Consider the following 9,921-nt stretch of genomic DNA (forward strand, 5'->3'; position numbering starts at 1 on the left):
ACAAAATTTCACAAATACACGTTGCTCCTGTATCACATTCATGGGACCAAATAGATAGTCCAATCGTTGGTGCCAGCATCAGTCCGATTTACAGTGTTGATAAGCTCAGATTACCTCCAGCGATCAAATCACAGATCCATGGGCAAAGCGTGGCAGTTATGATGGAAGTACATAGGGTTGGTAGTGAAACGTTTAAAGACACTTGACGATTTGAGAATGAGGGCAACCAAAAGAGGCATGTAATTTGATGCAAAATTCCACCAACATCTCATACGAAACTGACGTACATGACAAAACCGGACCACTGGCACAAATAAGGTAGGTCAGAGTTCTCGAAAGGGGAGAGGTCTCTAATGACGCCGCTTAACATATAACCCTTCACAACAGTAAACATGCATCAAAATCACGACTCTGCCTTTTTCTCTTCTGCCTTTTTCTCTTCTGCGGCCTCTTCAAATGTCTCTCCAGGGACAAGCTCAGGGACATCATCATCGTCGTCAGCCTGAGCAGCACCTGCACTGGCACCAGCCTCGATGCCAGCGGCACCACCAGGGACCTGCTTTTGGAATTGCTCTGCAAGCCTCCGGAGGTTGTCCAAGTTGTCAGGACCTGAACACAAGGAACAGTTAAAAAAGGTAAGGGGAGATGAGATACTTATTTTGGGACGGAGGGAGTATATAGTAAAGGCAGAGGAGCCAGCAGTTGACGAAAACAATTTGTGAATTATTACTTCACTGTAAACTTTGAACTTTAAACTGGATATGTATTTATGAATACTGAATGTAGAGAGACATACCAAGTTGATTGATAATTGATGGCAGCAGATCTTGCAGTTCTGTTGAGATTAGGAAAAATTAGAATACGAATACTGTTACACACGCATCAGAAAAGAAACTAGTAATTTACAGAGAGCATTCAACTATTCCAATGGACAACAGACATGCGTACAGCATACAAAATAGCTACCAATTTTGTAAGTGGGTAGAAGAACATGAATGAAGTAGAAAACCAAATAAATGACCGATGGCAAACAATATCAAAGACATGTTAATGGAGGAAGCATACTCTTTGTCTGTGGAGTTCCACTGACCACCCATGTATTAGCGCCAATTGAAGCTTGCACTGCAAGGAAACCAAGAAACGGATGTAAGGAAGTGGAAAACTAATCCTGTAGAACTGAGTTTATTGTCAAGGGGTGTCACCTTTAGGATTCAGAAACTGAATAACCACATCATCCTTAAAGATGTTGACCTCTTCGATACCAGGGATGGTGTTCACTCCTACTCTTTTCAGGGTACTCTGGAGCCTTTTGTCATCTGTAGTTGTGGTCTTGTGTACAGCCTTCTTCTTCCTACACCAACACAGAGTCCATATTAAACATGACAATGGGGTTACAATTCACTAGCATCCCACTGGTATAGATATCACATGTACACATAACATATTAATCAATCTTAAAATGTCAAGAGAATAATAATAATGTGTGTAGCACTGTTTCCATATATATGCCAAAATGCACATGTTGAAGCACAACACCACCTTACATGCCAGTATACAGAAAAAAAATTCAAGTGCAAATATCATGGATACATCTATGGAAAGAAGAAGCACCTGCGCATGCTACCCTTCCCCCCGGTGCGCACGGCACCTGCCATTTTCTTGAGCTTTTCTACATTCATCTGCATGAGATACAAAAATAAGATCACTATGTGGTTCTTTCAGTTAGGCACAAGGCAAGCCACCCTAACGAGATACATTCACAAACAACAACAGAGTAAAGGCCCACGTAAAAACAGAAACCATGAAGCTCAATAAACTAACAAGATTTTGATGCAACTGCGCATAGACAGGGAATAACATCGACCACATCAGGTTCAAACAAGTAACTGATGCTTCCTAACTAATCACACATACAAAGACAGCAGACATGGCAAAACCGGACCAATGTTAGTCACTTGTGGTTCATGTCTGGTGAGCCACTAATCAAAGATACTACTACTAATTACTCCTGTGCTGACACTACAGCCGACATAGTGACATTACTACTGTGCTGGAATAAATCGCCCATTGCTCTGATATTTGTTATTATAACGATATAAAAGCTAGTAATAACCATTGAATGTAAAAATATCCACCCATTTTTGTGCTTAGTCTAAAATGACATAGTACTAATAAAGCTCTCCCAACGACGAGACCGGGACCAAGCAAATCCCACCTCTCATACGATACATCAACTATCTTCCATAACTGAAAGCACTACCAAGTAGCATACGCACTACACAGAACACAGCGGAAGCGCCGCTTCCAGAATCCAGATTCGATCACTAGCCCGTCGAGGAAACCAGTACAACTGCCCGAGTCGCATAGCGCGAGCCGAATCTGGCGAAGGCACGTGCACCTACCCAAGCCAGCAAAAAGCACAGATCCAATCGCTCCTGGAGCAAACAAAACCGCGCTGATGCCATACTTGACGCTAAGAGATGGTGCTACAGCCAGCGGTAGCGGGGAGCAGCTCACCTTGGCTGGGGGAGGAGCGGAAGCCGCGGCGTCGGCGTCGGCGCCGGCGGCGGCGCGAGGGGGAAGGAGAGGATAGGAGCGGGAGAGACCAGGAGTGGAGGAACGGATAGGGGTTGGGACGGGAGGCTGGGTTGCTCGGTGCGAGCCCTCTTTTAGTTTTAGGGTTTTAACCCCAGGAGAATCCTGGCCGTGCGATGCTCGATGCACGGCTGCGGTGCTTGTAGCGGAGGGTATGCGCTCGGCGTTCGGGTGCGTGCGTGTGTTGCGGCCTCCCTGTGACTGTGTTCGGGTGGCAGTGTGGTCAGTTGAGAAATGCACGCGCGCGGTAGCACGTATTTACGGAAAATGTCTCTAGGAATTGGTTCATAATCTCTCTCTCTCTCTCTCTCTTTTATATATAAACAAAATAAGAGTTTTATTTCATGAATATAGGATAGCAGTCAGTTAATACTAGCTCAGAAATATAGTCTGATATTAGAACGATCATGATTAGATAAGCAGTGAGCAACCCTATTTTGTAGACGATCATCTTTTTAAGGAATAAACTCATGACCTTTCAAAAGTCATTTAATCTCTAATAACAGTTGTTTGAATGCCGACGGATTAATGGAGGAGCTAGTGAGGTCATTGATGTTGTGGTACAATTTCATTGAATGACCAATGGCACATATATTGTAGATCAAATGTAAGTGAAAAGTTTCTTCCATATACGACACGACGCTCACTAATATCATATTTGAACGGGTTGCATGCATATGGATCAATAACCATCATTTAAGACGCATAGTATAGTAAAAAATCATTAAATATACTACCTAGCATAATATTCGTTTTAATTTAATCATGTACTCGTTGCATGCAGAATCCAAAGAAGGCATAGACACCACACACGACACACCATCTACCCACATCGGTGATTTTACCAGCCGTAGTCCAACATGCACATGCTTTTGTCCAACCACCCGACGTGTGACTAGGGTAATTAGATTAGAAAACATCCATCAAGTTATCTCTTCCAAAATATCTCACTTTCACACGAATGCCACAGTTTTATGCAACAATACAAATTGGTCTTTAAAAGAAACTGAACCAAATATCAAGTATTCAAATCCCGCTTTAAACCTTTTTTCTAGTAATATTAGTGCAACATATATGTGTAAGTGAAAACACAATTTCTTCGTATGTGGTTTTGGTAATTAACGACATATAGTTCATTGAACTAATGAGCCTATCAAGTATTTTAGAGAAAAGTTCAATGAATAGAGTGGCTACGGATTATGAGAAGGATCTCCTAATATGAAATGAACACCTATTGGCAAAAGCTTCAAGACTCTACATTTTATTTTATGTAAGCAATCACGGTTGTGTCCATAGGAAAGTCAATACTATTAAAAGAGGATGAGGTACTAATGATGACCTGGTTACTCAAGTGCTTAGATATATGCCACCAAAAACCTCAACCGAATTCTCACAAAATATTCTGTCCAAAACCCTAAACCACCAAAATCGGTGGAACCAAGAGTTCCACTTCGGTCCCATCGAGTTAGCCCCACACAAAACCTATGTCAAACCCTAACAACTTGGTGTAACCGAGACTGAGTTTGGTGAAACCAAAAAGTGGTGACCAAGTTGATGTAATCGAATTGTTCAAATTTGGAAATTCCGAGTTTTACATTTCGGTGCCACTGAAGCACTTGAGTTGCTTAGGTTAAGCCGAGTCGGTCTAACCGAAAAGCCAAAAGTTAGGACATTTTGCACTAGTCGGTACAATTGAGTTTTCACTTTGGTTTCACCGATTTGAGCAATAATGTTGTAACGGTTGGATTTTTTGGCATGACTATAAATACCATCTCACACTCTCTATTTTGTGGACAGAGCACTCATAACGTATATACACTTCCACCATTCATTTTTTGAGAGAGAACCACCTACTCGTGTGTTGAGATCAAGATATTCCATTCGCACCATATGAACCTTGATTTCTAGCCTCCCCAAGTTGCTTTTCACCCAATCGTCCTCTTCTACCAAGCCAAACTCTGTGAGAGAGTGATTGAGTATTGAGGAGACTATCCTTTGAAGCACAAGAGCAAGGAGTTCATCATCCGTACACCATCTATTACCTTTTGGAGAGTGGTGTCTCCAAGATTCGTTAGGTGTCGCTTGGGAGCCTCCAAAACCTGTGGAGTTGAACCAAGAAGTTTATAAGGGCAAGGAGATCGCCTACCTCATGAAGGTCTATCCCGAGTAAGACTAGTCCTTCGTGGACGTAAGCCATGGTGTAATAGACAAGGTTGCTTCTTCGTGGACCCTTCGTGGGGTGGTGCCCTCCATGAACTCTCGCAACCGTTACCCCCCGTGGGTTGAAGTCTTCATCAACATGGACATACGATAGCACCACCTATCGGAACCATGCCAAAAATCTATGTGTCTTCCTTGTGTTTGCTCTTTCTAACCCTCCTTTACTTACTTGCAATATCATTACTTTTCTTTGCTATACTCATAGGATTGCATGTGTAGGGGTGCTAGACTTGATAAAATCGCTAAAACTTGCCAACCGATAAAATTGGAAAAAATGTTAAGTTTTAATTTGATCAAGTAGTCTAATCACCCCCCCTAGACATACTTTTGATCCTACAATAAGCAACACATTTTGTTGTGGTAACCATAAAGTATGGTCTAGCTTAAGATATAGATCAACTAAAATGGGTCGAGCGAAAATAGAGTGCATGCACAACAATAAAATATTGGGCACACGACATGTTTATTTTATATTTAGTTTTCATCCCAATTTATTCACACGACAACATGTGGTGACTCTACCCGCAACCATCCACATCATGCCACATCATTGCAACATCCCATAACATCCTAAAATAAGATTCCACAACGACACTAGACGTTCTCGGTGATTTCGCACATCCGACCGTCCATTTCGGATCCTTGATGCGATCTGGACCGTCGGATCAAGCGAGTGGAGGATGTCGTCCGTCGGATTGAGACCAGGGCACTGTAGATTCGAGGGCGACATCGGACATTCTCAACGATTTGGCACATCCAACCGTCCATTTTTGGATCCTTGATGCGATCTGGACTGTCGGATCAAGCCAGCGGAGGACGTCGGGCGTCGGTTTGAGCCCAAGGCATTCTAGAATGAATAGTTGGACTTTCGAGAGTGCCACCACCTATAATTCTAGCGCGTTGTCGAGGGCTTTATAGTCATTTAACATGTGCGTGCATAAAAGGCACCGCTCATATGGAAAGAACCTAACCGCTCCCTCTCATCTTCCTCCCACCTCAGCTCTCTCCTCCCTCAAAATCCTAGACACGCTCCCGCGTCTCCCTCCCCACGCCATTGTTCAGATCCAAGCCCATGCCAACGACATCTCCTTCATCGCTGGGAGCTCGGCCCGGGATGGCTACCGTGGGGTTGTGATACGTCTCCAACGTATCGGTAAGTATGAAGTATTCATGCCATATTTGATTATGTTTACAATAATTTTATGTGGTTTTGATGCACTTTATATGACTTTGTTAGAACTAATCCGAACTGACGTTGTTTTCAACAGAATTATCGTGGTGTTATTTTTGTGCAGAAAATAAAAGTTCTTGGGATCGCCCGAAACTTTTTTATGATTTTTTCTCGAGAAAAAAAGAAATACTGGAGCAAAGAACCACCAGAGGGGAGCCACCTATGGAACACAAGGCAACAAGGCGCGCCCACCCCCACCCCCCGGGTGCGCCCTATGGTGTGGTGGGTCCAAGTGGCTCATGTTGATGTGATTCCAACACTTAAAAATCCTATATATACAAAAACTTCCGAAAGTTAACCTAGAACTTCCTCTTTGCCGCCTCAACTCTTTGTATCGAAGAAAAACCCATCTAGAGCCTTTCTAGTACCCTGGTGGAGAGGGGAAATCATCATGGGTGGCCATCTTCATCATCCCACCGGTGGCCATGATGAGGAGGGAGTAGTTACCCTCGAGGCTGAGGGTATGTAATAGTAGTTATGTGTGCGATCTCTCTCTCTCGTGTTCTTGAGATATCACCATCTTGATGTATCATGGGCTTTGTTAATATAGCTACATCATATGGTGTTTGTCCCTTGTTATCTTAATGTGATGAATTGAATCTTTCCCTTTGAGATCTCATTATGGTGGATTGAATATTGGATTTGTATATCTTGCATGTGGATACCTATAGTGACAATGGGGTGCTCTATTGATTCACTTGATATATGTTTTGGTACTCAACTTGTGGATTCCCATGGTGACAATGGGGTAATCTATGCATATGGGTTGATACACGTTCTTGTCCTACTTTCTCTGATAGAAATCTTGGGGTAGTCTTTGAAGTTCTTTGTGCTGGATTAAATATGATGAATCTAAAATTGTTTGATGCATGATGAATAATTGACCCACGGATACCTGTAGTGACATTGGAGTATCTAGGTGACATTATGGTTCATTGATATGTAGCATTGTTGTTATTTTGGTACGAACTCTAGGGATGTATGTGAAATTTATAGGAATAACCCAATAGATTGATCAGAAAGGATAAACTTTGAGGTGATTCTACTACGTACAAGAATTTCATCTTATGTTCTCCGTTAGATATGAACTTTGGAGTAATTCTTTGTCGTATGTTGAGATATGATCATGTGAAAGTATGAACCCTGGGTGTCGGGACCCCGATCCTAAGCCATAGGAATCCAGCCTGTAACACATCGCATCCCTTTGTGGTCTCACGCACGGTTAACTCCACGGCTGCAGCCTTACCTTAGCCGGGACCGTTTGCGTCTTTTGACTCACGTATGTGATAGTGTCGCTAGAATTCCAATGTCAAAGAACTCGGATCGACATGTCTAGTCATAAACCAAAGTGACAGTACCGCACAAGGACAGGCATACATGACCCAACAAAGCAGGTGTCGGTCATCAGCGAATGTAGACGAGTCGTAGCAAGCTACAAGGATTCCATTACATCGCGTGACATTTCCCCAAAGGGGACAAACACAACAGCTAAGAAGGACACATGCCGGTCAACCAATGTGTCCGGAGCAGTAGCGAACTACCAAGGCTCGTTGGATCACAAAGGGGCATTTCCTTGTAAGGAGTGCTACTAAAGTTCACGACTAGGTAATCGAACCCCATACATATCAAGTACGACACATGTACGCATGGCATACCGATATGTATAGATACATCGATGGCATCACAACATAACCATAAACATACAACCTTTATTTAAGAGGCTCGGAAGAGCCACACACATAATATCACACATTAAGGGTCTCACGACCCATAATAGCAGTCATACAATACAAGCCAGCGGAAGAGTTATAAACTGTCTGGGAACAGACAGTGCAACTAGAAGGCACATGGCCTGACTATACTACAGAGCCGACATAGGGCCAGATCGTAGCTGGGACACCAGCTACTCGTCGTCGTCGATGTCTACGAAGAACCCTCCATTAGGGTCATTAGCAACCTCTGCAACATTTATTAAGCAAACATGAGTACGAAGGTACTCAGCAAGACTTTAGGAGAACTAACTACTCATGCAAGGTATCAAAAGGTATTGTGGGGTTTCATGCGGGAAGCCAGCATTTGACTCGTGGCTAGACAACTTGCATTTTGAAATTAGTTTTGACAACTTGATTTCTCGCACACGAGTCCACTAACACCACAACAATACACTATCGTGGAATCATTCCGTATCCATACGGAAATGCCGTCCACGACACTCACGCTTATCTTGACAATTTTATGAGTAGCCATTGAAGTTATCTATGAACAACATATGTCTCCAAGTAGTCCATATCCGCGGACGCGGCTATTCGAATAGATCATAACCCTGCAGGGGTGTACTTCATCACACACGCTCTCGCCACTTATCGCTATGTGCACGTCATGCACCTCGGCAACCTTCAAGCGGAAGCCCAGCGAGGGAGTCGGCCACGACCGTTAACCACACTAGTACCTAGTCCAGGTTTATCGCCTATCTGAGAGTAACCCGTACGGAAGTCCGGCCGAGGTTTCCGCCACGGCCTCAAACAATGTGCGCAGGGTTCCCAAGCCCACCATCCGGGTGCCACTTGGTACACCGTGCCACTGCCTACTGCATCACGGCCCACCTCTCAGGTCAGCACCATGCATGGCCTCCAGCATTACTATAAACACCAGAAACTACTTGCAACTCCTGGACCGGGTACTACGCGATTAATAGGCCGAGCGGGGTCATATTTCAGGGCCCAGCATGTGTTAGTATCTAGTCTTGGAATACATACACGGAACTCAGTTCCTAAGGACGGTTCCAATGAAACAACCCGCCATGTACTCCTACACAGCCTTTCACCGGTACCTTTACCAACTCAAGTTCAACACACAACCTTTGCCTACCGAACACATTCCACATTTCTGTTCATCTCCCAGATGACAGACCATACACAACTCTAAGCATAGCATGCATAACAGGATAAGGCACATCATAGCTCAAACAACTACCAGGTATGCTAGGTTGCAAGGTTTGGCTATTTACTGTGATAAGGTTAAGTCATGCAAAGGAAGTGGGTTCAACTATCGTGGCAAAAGCAGTTGAAGCATTTGATCTTAAATGCAATAAATAGGTGCAGGAGCAAGAACATGGGAATTATCGGGATGATCAAAAGGGTTGCTTGCCTTGTTGCTCAGAGGAGGAACGATATCCGTCAAACGGATATTCGGTGGAATCCGAGGGTGCGGAGCCTACCGAAATGAATGGCAACATTCAATAACAATCATATGCACTCAAAATGATGCATGAGCATGGCATGAGAATGCAAGGTGATAAGTTGTTATTTTCAACATGTATTAGGTTTAGAGTTGATTTGAATCACATTCGAATAGCAATTCAAACGGGGTATTCTCGGATACCGGTTTAACTGATTCGACCTGATGCTCAGATCAACTTGATGTTAACATGCATGAAATGTCATGTTATGGTACTGATTTGTAATTAGGACAGTGGTGAACATTGTATATATAATGAAATTTGAATATTTTTGCAAATTCCATTTAAAAAGTGATTATAAGAATTGAATTATTCCTTATTCCACAATTTAGGGTTCTGTAACTTTTTTAAACATGGTTGAAAATAGCATAATCAGAATCCTTGAATTTTTCTGATACTTTTTCATATATAACTTATTTTCATTGGAGTTACAGATTAATTTCTATGATTTTTACAATTTTTAGCAATTTCCTGAATTAGTTTTATACTGGAAATTCTATTTATTGCATCAGACTGACGTTAGCAGGTCAGCCGACCTGTTCAGGTCAAACCTGACAGGGGGGCCCACTGGTCAGCCTCTCTGGGACTAATCCCGCGCTGACCAGCCCTAACTGAGGTTTGACTTGGCCTTGGGCCC

At 43.2% G+C, this 9,921-nt stretch overlaps 1 protein-coding gene across 1 annotated transcript; it reads right to left on the reverse strand.

The window, feature by feature from the left end:
- Positions 1-217: 217 nt before the first annotated feature.
- Positions 218-2,642, reverse strand: LOC123431439 (basic transcription factor 3-like). Its single transcript, XM_045115217.1, has 6 exons — positions 2,518-2,642; positions 1,612-1,679; positions 1,203-1,351; positions 1,066-1,122; positions 797-835; positions 218-609 (listed from the first exon to the last, which is right to left on the reverse strand). The coding sequence occupies exons 2-6, from the start codon at positions 1,677-1,679 to the stop codon at positions 404-406; spliced, it is 519 nt and encodes a 172-aa protein (XP_044971152.1). The 5' UTR covers positions 2,518-2,642; the 3' UTR covers positions 218-403.
- Positions 2,643-9,921: the final 7,279 nt, after the last annotated feature.

Source organism: Hordeum vulgare, chromosome 1H (genome assembly GCF_904849725.1).
Source record: "Hordeum vulgare subsp. vulgare chromosome 1H, MorexV3_pseudomolecules_assembly, whole genome shotgun sequence".
In the NCBI taxonomy this organism is placed as follows: Eukaryota; Viridiplantae; Streptophyta; class Magnoliopsida; order Poales; family Poaceae; genus Hordeum; species Hordeum vulgare.